This window comes from Hydra vulgaris, chromosome 01, assembly GCF_038396675.1.
Source record: "Hydra vulgaris chromosome 01, alternate assembly HydraT2T_AEP".
In the NCBI taxonomy this organism is placed as follows: domain Eukaryota; kingdom Metazoa; phylum Cnidaria; class Hydrozoa; order Anthoathecata; family Hydridae; genus Hydra; species Hydra vulgaris.
The window spans coordinates 56,606,571-56,622,259 of NC_088920.1; the positions used below are offsets into that span (position 1 = coordinate 56,606,571).

General features: G+C 24.6%; 1 protein-coding gene across 4 annotated transcripts; it reads left to right on the plus strand.

The window, feature by feature from the left end:
• The first annotated feature begins 893 nt into the window (after nt 1–893).
• LOC100201779 (leiomodin-3) lies at nt 894–9,941 on the plus strand. Of its 4 annotated transcripts, none has more exons than XM_065788734.1 (7): nt 894–953; nt 3,247–3,301; nt 6,520–6,755; nt 7,758–7,841; nt 8,175–8,234; nt 9,137–9,281; nt 9,429–9,941. In XM_065788734.1, exons 2-7 carry the CDS (start codon nt 3,289–3,291, stop codon nt 9,716–9,718), a joined length of 828 nt encoding a protein of 275 aa, XP_065644806.1. In that variant the 5' UTR covers nt 894–953; nt 3,247–3,288; the 3' UTR covers nt 9,719–9,941. The 4 variants fall into 4 exon arrangements, with proteins under 4 accessions (XP_065644806.1, XP_065644805.1, XP_065644808.1 ...); XM_065788733.1 differs by lacking the exon at nt 894–953 and adding an exon at nt 2,718–2,951; XM_065788736.1 differs by lacking the exons at nt 894–953; nt 3,247–3,301 and adding an exon at nt 3,907–3,956.
• The last annotated feature ends 5,748 nt before the right edge of the window (nt 9,942–15,689 follow it).

The following is a 15,689-nucleotide window of genomic DNA, read 5'->3' on the forward strand; positions in this document are numbered from 1 at the left end:
AAAATTTTGATTGACTGATTGGTAGAATTTTACAAACTTTTAAAAAATTATGTTGATGACATCATAAAAAGAGTATGATCATAACTTGTTTTGACGCTTTTTTTAATAAGTAAAAGTGCGGCAAAGTAAAAAAAAATATGTAAAAGACGTTCGACTCGTATTGTAACACTCGATTGCGTCAATAGCTTAGTGCACGCGCGTACTTGTAGATAAAAAAAACTTTTTAGTTATTTGCCACAAACAAAATACTAGAGTGTTTAATATTAGAACGTTTCGTGACAAGCCAAAAAATCAGAAGCCACTCAAAAATATTGATTGTATTTAAACTATGCTGTCTAATGATTTAAACTGAGCAGGCTAATCATGAAATTTTAAATTATTCAAGTTTGTGCAAAACTAAAGGATACTTGCACATGCAAAACCAAAACTCAAAATTGATGATGAAATAATGTGAAAGATTAAAACTGCCAGTAGCCAAAAAAACTAATTTTAAAATTCGCATCAATAAAATTAATTTTATTTCAATAAAGTGGGTTTTAATCAAGAGTAATTTTTTTCTTAGTAGAAAGTTGTTTTATTCCTAAAATTCTTCTAAAAAAATAAACAAACAACCTTTTTCCATTCTGGCACAAAAAACCTAAAAAGAAATGCTGTAAGTTTTTTTTATTAAGTTAAAAAAACTTTATATGAATTTTGTATTCAGTAGTTGTAGAAATATTTTTGAAATTTTACAATGCGCAACCTTATTCTGATTAAATAAAATCAACAAAGTATTAAAATAATATTATTTTTTATTTTAAGGCATTTCATCACGTTGTGTTGTGTAAACAAAAACTAAACAAACAATTTTTATTTTTACCATAAAATGCAAATGCTTATCTTTCTATAAAATGCAAAAACAAAGCTCTCGTAATGTACCTAGTTTAAGTCATTTTAAAATTAATGAATGCAAGGTCTGTTTATTGTATATATATATATATATATATATATATATATATATATATATATATATATATATATATATATATATATATATATATATATATATATATATATACATACAGGTTTTTTATCATATATATATATATATACATATACATATACATATATATATATATATATATATATATATATATATATATATATATATATATATATATATATATATATATTTATATATATATATATATATATATATATATATTATATATATATATATTTTTATTAATTCTATTAATAAAAAGTATTTAATTACTAGTATTTAGTTTTTAATTATTTTTTAGTAACTAATAATGATACTAACAATGATTTTATCATAGTATATATTATATATTACTACTTATATATAATAATATATAAATAATATATATATATATATATATATATATATATATATATATAATATACATACAGGTTTTTTATCATATATATATATATATACATATACATATACATATATATATATATATATATATATATATATATATATATATATATATATATATATATATATATATATTTATATATATATATATATATATATATATATATATATATATATATATATATATATATATATATACAGGTTTTTTATCATATATATATATATATAATATATATACATATACATATATATATATATATATATATATATATATATATATATATTTATATATATATATATATATATATATATATATATATATATATATATATATAATGATAAAAAAACAAAATATTTTTAAAATACAGATGGCATTTTACCAATAGACCTTTTCACAGTTCCGATGTATATATATGTATATATATATATATATATATATATATATATATATATATATATATATATATATATATGTTTATATATACATGTATGTATATATATACATATATGTATACATATATATATATATATATATATATATATATATATATATATATATATATATACATATATATATATATATATATATATATATATATATATATATATATATATATATATATATATATGTATATATAAACTTATATGTAAGTTTATTTTAACCATTTTAAGTCTAAAATCTTTACTGTTTATATGTTTTTGTTATATAATATTTGTAATCAAGGAAATAAAACAAATATATATATATATATATATATATATATATATATATAAATATAAATATATAAATATATATATATATATATAAATAAAACAAATATATATATATATATAAATAAAACAAATATATATATATATATATATATATATATATATATATATATATATATATATATATATATATATATATATATATATATATATATATAAGCTTTATATATATATATTTATAAAGCTAAATCAATGTCTTTTTTATGAAAAAAAAAAAAAATCTAAAGTAAACAACTATTTCTTTAAAGGTTACTATCTTATTTTATATTCGTTTTCATGCGATTCTGCGCATAAAGAACCATGACGTTCTATTAAAAATACACGCATGAAATTATCGGAACTATGAAGACTATTATATACTTTTAAAAAAAATTAAAGATAAATTTTTATAAGTTGAGAAAAACGCAATTTTTGGGACAAATTTTCTGCGTGACGTCTCTTACTTAGCTTAAAATGCTTGCAGTGGTTTGAATGCAATTGTTTGATTAATTTCTTATAAGGTAAACTAATGATAAGAGGGATTATGATCACAGCCAACTATTCAACTCGACAATTCTTATGTACTTTGACTTGATCGTTTGTAATTTGTGTCTGAATATTTATAATCAAATTAATATTTTACTTATAATCAAAATCTTATGCTGACATTGATGAGGCGTCTTAGAACCGTTAAACTAAAAACTTTTGGGCTGCATAATATTTTTTCGTTTAACTGTTTGTATATTTTGTTAAAAACAAACAAAAAAAAAACTTCTTGAAGAGTAAACAACTGAGTACTAAACAAGCAAAGTATAAGGTAAATATTGACGTCATTCCTTTTGTCAAGAAATTACAATTTTATATTAAATAAAACCTTTCCTCGTATTGTTTAAAATGCAAAATATAAAAATACATTTATTTATTTTTATATTTCTGAGTTTATTGCTACATTCCATGTTGAATTAAAAAAAAGCAGAGAATGTTTTATTTGCAACTACATTAAATGCCAATAAGTTGTCACCTCTGTGGTATTTATGATAAACGGAATCGTTATCAGAATCCCGATCAGATATATTTTGAGTTAAATAATTTTTTTCTGTTTTAACATTTAGGATATTGAAAGAAACTCAATTATTTAGAAAAAGCGAAAAAAAATGCCGTATTCAGGTACACAATTTTTGCAAAATCTTGTATTTTTTTATGTACTAATACTCGGAAAAATTTTATCGTTTGTTTTATTTTGTTCTTACTTTACAAGAAGATAAAAAACTGTTATACCGCTTTATTTATTCACTTTTGGTTTGATTTATAACAAACAAGGGGTTTAACATAGTACTTATAATTTTTTAATTCTTTTTTATTTATTGTTACGTATTTTAAAAGCTAGCGGTTGAAGTTTATAGTTATAGATGTTTCCTTAAGGTTATGATTATTTGTAAGACGGAATTTCCGCAGATGAATCGACAGTAAGAGTAAATGCCGTTATTTTATGGATATTATTTAAAAGTGCACTCAATTGATGAACAATACGTTAGTTAACGGTTTTGTGCAATTGTACACAAAATATGATGATCTCACTTTACAAAAAGATAAAGGTCTAAGTTAAGTGGTTTAACATTGTCGCGTTTAATCATTCAAATTAACTAGGCGTGTTATTGTTTTCTTCTTTCATGTTCAAAGATTTAATTGTTTAAATACTTCTAATTTAATTGCTCTAATCATGCAGATGTGAAAAAATGTTTTCAATTATATTTTTAATAAAAAATTAAATCCGTTATTATTTGAAGTGATATTATGGAATATTCAAAGCTGCGATGAAAAGGTAAACTTTAGAATAATAGAGAAAAAAAGAATTTAGTATGATAGACCTGTCCATTGTAAATGCAGCATTTTTTTGATGTTCGAGATCAACTTTCAGACATGGAGCAAACTCCAAAAGTTTACTTTATTCTCAATTTATTATAATAATACTTATGTCAAATACTTTTTATGATTTGGGGATTATGGATAGACGATAATTTGCAAAAAAATTCGATGATTATGGCCTGGGAACAAAAAAGCTCTTAAACTTTAGCTACCCCTGCCCAAAACGTAAATTAACAACTTTTAAAATAACTTTTTTACTGTTTTTAACCAAATTTCTATTCATCAATAAATTTCATACAACAATATCTTAGCGTTCAAAAATTATGACCATATAAAGTTTAATTCAAAGTTGATCTCAAACATCAAAAAATGCTGTCATGGAGTTAGTGTATACATTCTTTATACTGTTGCTTTATAAACTACTTTTTTCAATTAAATCAATTTAAGTGCTAAATTAGAAATGCAAAATAAATTTTTCTCTGTTAACTGTTTTCCAAGGAATACAGAGCTTTGTTAACATTTATCTTTGTTAATATTTGTTAATATCATAAAAAGGTTAAAAGGTTATAAAATATCTCTGCAATCTAAAAAAATCATAACACTGATTTGATACAGTAGGAGAGACCGGGGCTAAATAAAGCAGGGTTAAGTTGACAAATTATCTTCGCACCTTTTCATCAGAAAGTGCCAAAAGTTACATAGGTAACATCTTATAAAAACTTTTAAACTGTTTACTCTGTTATCATAAGTAGCATCAGGTTGTTCGTTACATACTATAACTTTAGGTGCCATCTTAAATACTCTAGAGGTTATAATCTGTAAAGCATAACAGTTTTTGTTTTTTTTAATGTTTTACATTTTTTTACTTTTACTTTTTTTAAATATTATTGTTATTATTGCTATTTTGTTATATTTAAATTACCTGTAAATATTTCCTAAACGTAACAAATATTTTCAGAACACATTTGATTTGATTCAATTATGTATATGGTCAAAATATTGTTGATTGTAGCATCTTAAAATTTTTTCATCTTCAGCATCCTAAATACAAAATTAATAAAATTGTTTTTTCAAGCTTTAACGTGTGCTCAAAAATTTGCACAGAGAAAGATTTGTAAAATGCCGTAAGACTTCAATTCTACGTAAATTTTAACTTTTAACTATTATAATCTGGTACCTACTAAACCAGAGTTATCCTATAATGTCTTCCTATGATATATATATATATAATAAATTTCATTTTCTAGGCCAAAGTCTTGTATTAGAATTCCGGTCTTGAATAGAGCATTTGTATTGTTTTTTTTAAATTTCAATCTAACGCATTTGATAGTTACTTAAACAATTTCAGTTTTGTTTAGTATTACCCTAATTTAGAAATCTTTTTCTAATGATATTGATTTTTTGATGTTGTTCTCGAGGTTACACGCTATTATTTTTTCAATTTTCTGCGTATCCATTGAACTTTCCATGTATCCATATAACTTTCTACAATCTTTACATTCAGCTTTCATATTCTTGATTATTTATACTTAAGGAAGGGGAATATATATATACATATATATATATATATATATATATATATATATATATATATATATATATATATATATATATATATATATATATATATATATATATATAATATATATATATATATATATATATATATATATATATATATATATATATATATATATATATATATATATATATATGTATATATATATATATATATATATATATATTTATATATATATATATAAATGTTTACTAAATTGATTTTACAAGCAAATAATAACTATTTCATTGGTTATTGAGAATTAAGTTTTAAATTATATACTTCTTTTTTTTTAATTTAATTTTCAGTTTAACTATACACAAATTATTTAATAAAAAAACATTTTATGGCGTAGGCGTATTAAACTCAATATTCAAAAATCTGAACTTAGTTGACAATAACCAGTTAACATGTATGCGATACTTCAAACTTTTTAAATGTAAGAAATCACCACCAAAAAAAAATATCGTACAAAGATTTTTATAAAAGTGATGGGTAAGTATTTTATGAATATATAAATTATGGATATCCATGATGTTATCTTATTCTTCATTCCAATTCACAGTCAAACGCATTCACGTACCTCCTTTATTTTGGCAGACAACAACATAGCATTAACATAGCAACATAGCAGTTTTATATCGCTGAGCAATTTAAGCAATTCTGTTTGAAACTTCTAAAGTATTTTTTTTTGAAATAAAATCTCAAAATTAAAAACCAAGTACACAACATTAAGGCGCTTTTTAATTTTTTATCTTTTTAATGTTTAAAATTAACTTTTTTTATGTATAACATGGTTTATAGTTCATGATGCAAGTCATATTGTAAGCTCCCATCAATTTTTTGTTTTTAGTTAATGAATCTTTTATTATAAGTAACTGTTTTTGTTATTCTAATTAGCTTTATTTTATTAACTCGTTTTTGTTATTTCACTTAGCTTTATTTTTATTGACTTATTTAGATGTTGCGACAACTCGGAGTCGAGTAAAGTCTTTTGTAGATGAAGATTCTGACTTAGATGTCAATATTTTGCTAAAATGTCTAATGGATGATACGGATGAAGTATTTTGTATTCGAATTAATAACATCAAAATAGATACACTTGTTTTGTATGCCATTTTTGAAGCATTAAAAACTACGAAAAAAATTTGTCATTTATCTCTTGCAGGACTTAACATTAATGATGAAAGAGGGCTGGTACGTAACTTATTATTCTATTACTTATTATACTATTTTCAACAGGTTTACAGTTTTTTTCCTTTACACGGTCTACTTGCATTTTGATAGTGTAAATCATTACTAGTAGACCCAGAGCCAGCGTAAATATGCGCCCACCACACTAACTAGTAGATTCAAACGTCAACATATGCGTTTACCCTATCTTTACCGCCACCACCATATGCGTCTGCCCTATCTTTACCGCCACCAATAGATCTCAAACAACCGTCTGCTACTTTAAAACCAGTTCTAGTTACCATATTTCCCGTTCAACATTCGCTTCTTTATTGACGTCGTTTAAAAAGAAGATATTGTTGGATGACGTCGCAATAATCACTAATTATGTATAGATTATTAACACCGATTGACATTTTGAAAAAAAAATCTTAAATATTTAGTTTTATAACTATTTTCATTAAATTGTTATTTGCTGATAGCAAATGCTTGTTGACATTCTTAAGAGGCTTTAATGTATTTTATTATTAGGGTTTTAAAATTCTCATACTTTTTTTATTGAAATCCTGACCGAGTCACACTTAATTCTTACTCCGTCTTATAAATATTTCAATAGTTTTGTATTTGCGCTATCTCCTAATAGGAAACAATTTAAATGAGGTTCTAGCAAGAAACTTGACCGAATAAAAAAAAAAAATTATTGTATTAATGTTTATTATAATTCAGATACTTTAAACCTTATTTTATTTAGATAGTTATTTTTTTTCTTAACCTCAACCGTTTTATTTTATTTTATTTTTTTAATATTAAAAAATTTTTTTTTAAACAAATAAACGGCTCAACGTTTATTATTTGATTTATTTGCCGTTGTTAGCCCATAATTCTCTTTGTGGATGTTGTTTTATTCACGATATAAAATTAAAGGTGTCAATAAGTTTTAAAAGATTTTAAAACTTAAGTTATTATTTTTCTTTTTTTTAATAAGTATTAATTATTATAATTATAATATAAAGTTTTGTTTATAAGGTTCTAAATGAAGCCATAAAAGAAAACACAACTTTGCAGACTTTAAACCTCGAATCAAACGATTTAACAAATCTGGTTATCGAGGCAAGTTTAAGTTAAGTTTTTATAAACTTTTGTTAATAAATTGTTATTCAAATTTCTATTTAATTTATTTTAATATTGCCTATTTTAATACTTTCTCTCATGTTTTTATTTGCCAAAAAGTAAATTCTTTTTCCCATTATTTTTCTACTACTAGTAATTAAACTGTCGTTCTCTACTAGCGAGTAGTTTTTAATTTTACTTATAAATGTCAATGGAAGCATATACGTTTATTTTTAGCCTTTATGTGCAATTTTGGAAACTCTCTACTAGCGAGTAGTTTTTAATTTTACTTATAAATGTCAAGTATATAGAAGCATATAAGTTTATTTTTAGCCTTTATGTGCAATTTTGGAAACTCACAAAACTCTTCGAGAATTTAAATGCTCACACCAAGTAAGCGATTACGTATATATAAGCGACATAAGAATAACAAGTTTTTTTGTAAAGTTTTATTTATTTTAAGAACTTATCTATCTACCTTCATATATATATATATATATATATATATATATATATATATATATATATATATATATATATATATATATATATATATATATATATATATATATATATATATATATATATATATATATATATATATATATATATATATATATATATATATATATATATATATATGTATATATATATATATATATATAATATTCTGGAAAAAAAATTCTTCAAAAGTAGATCAACCTGGTACTCAAAAGAAGCAAAATTTTATAAAACGTTTGAAAATAATATTTGTTTTATGTAAAAATTATTATTTTGAATTTTATTGCATAATAACTATGGTTTTTCAACTAAAAATAAAAAAAGTGCATTTTTACAGATTTTTTGATAATTTTTTATAAGTTTTTTTTATAAAATAATTATTATTTTCAAACTTTTTATAAAATTTCACTTCTTTTGAGTACCAGGTTGACCTACTTTTGAAGAATTTTTTTTTCCCAGAATATTAGGGGGCCCTAAAATGTTCAAGGGACTAGAGGCAACTCTAAAAATATTTTAGTTTCAAATTTTTTTGTAAATTCAGTGATCTTTTATTATATAGCATATATTTAGAACTATTCCAAGGCAATTTTAAAAAAATTCTGTTTTTTAATGCACCTTAATATATATAAATATATATACATATATATATATATATATATATATATATATATATATATATATATATATATATATATATATATATATATATATATATATATATATATATATATATATATATATATATATATATATATATATATATATATATATATATATATATATATATATTAAAGAAAAATGGTTTGGGAAGCAGAGGTGAGGAAGCAATGGCTAGAGCTTTAAACAAAAATGACCGACTTTTAAAAATATCATATCCGTTTAAAGTACCATCAGCTAGAAGCTTAGCCGACCGATGCCACATTCGTAATCAAGAATTATGTAAGCTTTTTTATTTATTTAACAATTATTTTTGTTAATAATTGCTTAGTTGCAAGCATTTATTATGCCAAACAACTTATTTTGTTGTTTGCAGTATTTAAATAAATCTTATTTTGCTAATTTTTTAAACAATTTTATTTTTTGAAGTGCGTCAAAAACGCGCCAAAGGCGAAGACTTCTACAATTATAATGAAGAAATTAAGAAAAGGGACGAACATCCTCAACCGTGGATAAAAGAAATAAATGAAAACAAAAATGAAGTAATGAGATTTAAAATTAACGAACAACGTCGAAGTATGAGAAAAGTACCAGATATCACCAAGATGCGTATCGAGGCAAAACAAAGAGCGGTTGAAAACGCTAAACCAATAATTGATAACGAGTTATCAGCGAAACTTGCTATCGCAAAAAGAAACAGCGGTGTATATCGTTTATAGACAGTTTAAAATTGGTATTGAAAAAATTTAGGAGTTGTCAAATGACATTAATTAACTAATTTCAAATGATTGCCCTGCAAATAGTTATAGTGACGCTGGTTAATCAGATTAATTTATTTATACGTTTTTGAGAGAAAAAACATTTTATATTGTAAATAAATTTATCTTTTGAAATATTTTTAATTGCAATGTAGGTTGCACGAAAAATCATTGGTTCATTAAATCACTTAATTCTTTTATATATTGTAACGATAGAAGATATTAAGCTCTTTTACGCGGTGATTTTTAATAAACTTAATGGGCTTATTTATTTTTTTATTTAAATTAAGACTCTGCGAGGGAAAATTTTAGATCTTTTTTGTTTTGTTTATTGTGAAAGTTTGCGTTGCGTAGTTTACGGATGATCCGAAACTGAATTCTTTAGGGTCGTTCATAAATTACACAACGCAAAATATATTTTAAAAACTGGAAAATATCTTGTATATTAAAAAAAAATTCAGGTTTCTCTATGGTTTGATTAATAAAATACATTTTATGAAAGTTATTTTATTCTATAATTATATACGGTTGTTATTCTATAGTTGTGTACGGTTGTTATTCTATTATTATGAACTACACCACGTTTATCTTATGAAACTTTAGATAAACTCAAAACATTCTTTTTTTCATACCAGTTAAAAATGAAGATGTTTTAGAAAAAGTTACAACAGCTGGAGCTTTGGAACGAAAGTATTCCATTATTCAAGCTCCTCTGTTCCCATTTAATGAAAATAAGATTTTGAAAAAGAAATCTCAATTTAGATTAAAATTTATTGACAGATTTTAAATTTTATCTAAAAATCTATTATGCGTTTAGTACTTTAGAAGAAAAGTTACAGCCTCGTAATTTATTTTGGGGAAAAGAGGGTGTATTCTTTATATGGACTTATGTAATAAACAGTTAAATTAAATGCGAATTAGTTCGTATGTATGCACATTTTAATATTGATTTAAACAATGATTGAAACGTAAGTATTAACTTATTAAACTTAAGGATTAACTTATTAACATTGCTTCACCTTTTCATTCCAGCAACCATTTTGTAGTGGATTTGAAGTGGACCTTTAAAGGCATTTTAAGTGGTTCATTAGAATTTTGCTCATTGGTTACCTGTGGACCAATAGTGGCATCCGCTAGTGGACCGCTCAAATTGTCTAAATAGGTCCACTGAAATTTCGCTATAAAACTTTGGGTGGGATAATTTTAATAAAAAAAACATGAATGATGTAATTAAAAAACGAAGCTTAAGTATTAACTTATTGTATTAGTTGTCAGACAGTTACAACTGATTTATTTAAATATAACTTTTATAAAAGCCTTGACGAAGACTAAACTGCGGAGCTTGAAGATACAAGGTGTGCAATGGCACACTTATAAATTCCTTATGGGGCGGTTTTAAACACAAACAGTTTTTAAACATTTTACTATACTTCCTAGCAAATACATGAAGTTTAAAAGACGCTTTATTTTGACGTCGAGTTTTGCTAGGTTATTAAATATAATTTAATAAACCAATCTTTTTAAAAAAAATTAATCTTGTAAAACCTTAAAAAGTTTATGTATATATATGTATGTTTATGTATATAGGACGTGTATATATATAGAAGGACGTGTTTAAAAATTGCCGAATGTCGCATTGTAACGCGCTGTGAACCATGGAGACCGCCATTTTGAACCATAAAGACCGTCAGGTCACTAAATCATAATCTTTATGATTAGTTAAGTATTGGTTTTTTAATTGTTGAAAATTTTGTAATGTCATGAAAATCTTTTTAAACTCAAAGTTGTTCGATAAAAATATTAAAAATAAATATTTAAAGCTTTTAAATAAACGAAAAAAGTTATTAAAGTATCGGTAAGGTGTAAGCTGATATCCCCTTAAAAAAAAAACTTACATCAAATAATACAAATAACTTTTAAAAATATTTCAGAATATTTTAAAAAGTTATTTGTATTATTTGATGTAAGTTTTTTTTTTGAGGGGATATCAGCTATATATTTTATATAAATATTATATAAATAGAATATCTATTTCAGAATTGTAAAAAAAGTTTTCAAAAAAAAATTTTATTTTAACTTTTTTAAAAAAATTGTATTTTACTTAAAGTTTTGTAGAGTAAAATGGGGTAATTTTGACATCAATTCTTTAAATTTGAATAACTTGAGAATCTCAATGCAACTAAGGCATATTCAGTTTGCAGTTTTTAAATAAATCTTATTTTGCTAATTTTTTAAACAATTTTATTTTTTGAAGTGCGTCAAAAACGCGCCAAAGGCGAAGACACAAATTCGTAAGAAAAAAAAAAAAGTTAATAGTTTTAAACAAATCTGATTGGTTGATAGTAGCATACCGAACAACTGTTTATTTATTTTTATTTAATTTATGCAAACAAAGAATTCGTAAATAATGGCAAAGTATTATAAAGAACCGAAGTGTCTGGTATAACAGTTTTACAGGAGATATATCAATATTATAAAGATATCTTGAAGATATCTACATAATTACAAGATATCTGTAGATATCTGAAGATATTAGATTGAAGATAATCTGAAGATATCTGTAGATATCTGAAGGTATCTGTATAATTACAAAGATATCTTGAAGTGTTTTTTTGTTACATTTATGAACCTAATTACAATTTAATACATTTATGTTGGTATATTTATAAAAATATGTTACTTTTAAAAGTAGTTTGAATGAATTATATACAGAGCAAAATGAAAATTGTATAATTTTCATTTTGCTCTGTACTAACAACAAAAAGTATTTATCTTAATACATTACTGAAGCCATAACACAACCGTAACCACAATTTTGATATTAGGGGGGTCTATGGTTCTTTTAAAGGAGGGAGGGGATAAAATATTTGTTAAAAGTATTTTACATATATGTTTTTTCCTAATAATTATAATTTAAAAAAATTTTTTTTTTTTTTTGGGGGGGGGGATTTTATTTTTGTTCGGGAAAACGTGTACCATGCCTTAGTTGCATTGAGAACCAAAAATGCAAATAAAAAAAAAAGTATAAAAATATTTGTATTGTTACTAAAAAATTTTTTTCAACTTCAAAAATTTAAGAAAAAAATAAATTTTCTACATTTATCAATTTCATCAAAAAATATTATATCTTTACCGTTGATTTTAGGAATTAGCCCGAAGTTAAAAAAAAGTTTTCAAAAAAGCAGGTTACGCAGCAGTCCTTAAATCACCAAAAATTTACAACATATACTTACCACAAAAAATAAACCTTCTCTTCCTACAAATACAATAAGTGAAACAAAATTAAAAATCTCATCTCGCATTTACCAGTATCACTGTATCTTTTTATCTATTTACCCAGTATCACTGACTTCTGTGCCGTGTAAAATTCTGGAAAGCATAATAAAAGACTCACTTTTGGCACATTTTACGAACAATAAATTTTTATCGAAGTGTCAACATGGATTTGTTAAATCTAGATCATGCACGACAAATCTCATGGAAACTGTGGATTATTTAACAGAAAATATCGCACTGAATCGTCCGGTAGATGTGGTTTATTTAGACTTTGCGAAAGCTTTCGACACAGTGCCACACAAAAGACTCGTTTTAAAATTAAAAGCGTATGGAATTACAGGAAAGCTGCTAAAGTGGTTAGAGGAATTTTTAAAAGATAGAAAGCAACGCGTAGTCAACGGTGATACTGTTTCGAGCTGGCGCGATATCTACAGCGGAGTTCCGCAGGGATCGGTAATTGGTCCGATATTGTTTGTTTTGTTCATAAATGACCTGCCGGATAGAATACAAAATGTAGCCAAGCTCTATGCAGATGACACCAAAATAATGATCGATGTGAACTCAATAAAGAAAATAAACAGTCTTCAACGAGATATAAACAGTGCTTGGGACTGGTCTAAAGAATGGTTAGTGAAATTCAATAAAGAAAAATGCGAAATAATACATTATGGAAGTAACAATCCAAAACACGATTATTCTATGGATAATGTTGTCCTAGGACAAACTACTATTCAAAAAGATCTAGGAGTATTATTCTCAACAAACATGAAATGGAGACAGCAAATTATATCTTGCAGCTCGAAGGCAAATAAAATGCTGGGAATGATTAAAAACACATTTGTGAAACTGGATGTGCAGACTCTTAAAGTCTTATACGTGACGTTTGTTCGCCCAATAATTGAATTCGCGGTTCCAGTGTGGTCCCCTCAGCTTAAAGGAGAAATAGAACTGCTCGAGAAAGTTCAACACAGGGCTACGAGACTCAATCCGACTCTGGCAAAAATGAAATACGAGGAAAGACTGGAGATTCTTGGCCTCAGCCCATTATGTGAACGCAGACTTCGTGGAGATTTGATCCAGATTTATAAGTTATTAAATAAGATTGAAAATGTAGACTTTTTAAACGGTTTCAAGCCTAATGATTTTCAAATATCTAGAGGAAATGGTGTCAGGTTTGAACGCGAAAAAACAAAGTGCAACTTAAGACACTCATTCTTTACTAACAGAATAACAAAACCATGGAATAAACTACCTAAAGATGTAGTTAATGCAAAATCAGTAAACAGTTTTAAAGCACAATTAGACAATTGGCTCCTTTTAAATAAAATTAATACTGACACGGCTGTCTAAGTGTGTTATTAATACACAAACTCGTCGTCTTCGGGCGGCTACAGGATCTACTACTACTACCAATATCAGAAAAATACTTACGAAGGAGAAATTGGATTATTCAGCAATAGTGGAGTATTCAAAAAATTGTCATGGCAATTTTTCATGGAACAATAAAAATACTTTAAAAGTAGAGGTCAATAATTTAAAAAAAAAAGGGAGGGAGGCACTTGAAATACAACCCCATGAAAGTGCACCTTCAGGCGGCGGTTTGAATCAAGATAACGGAGGTTACGTCACAACTTCCTTTTGGAAACTTATGTTTCAATATTTGAATCAAAAGAAACTATTGCATTGATTTGTTTTTGTTTTGTTTTTAACGAGTTTTTTTATATACATACATTAAACTTGATTGCGAGGGTATATATATACTCCCTTGAAATATTGTATAATTTAAAAAAATATAGAGTTAAATCTATAATAGAAGTTTTTAAGTTCCAATAAATGAAAAAAACAAGTTTTTTCAGTCATAGGAACAGAAAAAACGGGTTGGCGAAATCATCCCAATAAAATCAACATAATCTTTTTTTAAATAATTTTATTTTATTTTTAAAGCACATCTACAATCAGTCTAATAAAAGCAATCTAACATTACTAAATAAGTGAGAAAAATTTTTTAGTTAACTAAAAATAGTTTTAAAATCATAATGCAAATTAAAAAAAACAAACTTTTTAGTTTACAAACTATAACACATAAGAGATTGTTTAAAAACCTATTGTTTTCTAGATTTTACTGAGCAATAAAATTTTACTAAACTCTTTTAGATCGACATTTTTCAAAAACTCAATTTTGACAAGAGCTTTTTTACATTGGAACTAAAGGTTTTGCTGATCAGTTGTCATGGTATTGAATGGCTTTTGACACTTAGCTTTGCTGCATTTTTTCACTTCTAAATTTGAATTTTCTTTTATGTCGAGGTCAAATTCTTCATCTTTTTCACTCACAAGAGTTACTTTTCTTTGCTTCAAAATTTGTTTTGGTTTTTGGCTTGCTTTTTCGTTTCTGAATGTTCTTTTGCTGCCTTCAATCGTTCAAATGTCATTGATTCTGTGACGCATTTATTTTCGACTATAACTTTGATTCGCTTTTTTGGCTTTTTATTTTTATTTTTTATTTGCAGATACATTTTGAGATTCTCTTCAGTTACTTGGCTTGTCAATTTTAGTTCTTTTCGAACTAATTGAGGAGTGACGACTGATGGTAGTTGAGATGTTGTTGATAGAGTTGCAAGTGTCATTTGTGAAGACGTTGATGGTGTTGTTGGTG

Excerpts from the sequence above, each read along its gene's own strand:
- LOC100201779 (XM_065788734.1), top strand. Across the intron at positions 7,842-8,174 it reads TAACAAATCTGGTTATCGAG|CCTTTATGTGCAATTTTGGA; the intron begins GCAAGTTTAAGT and ends GTTTATTTTTAG. Across the intron at positions 8,235-9,136 it reads AATTTAAATGCTCACACCAA|AAAAATGGTTTGGGAAGCAG; the intron begins GTAAGCGATTAC and ends TATATATTAAAG.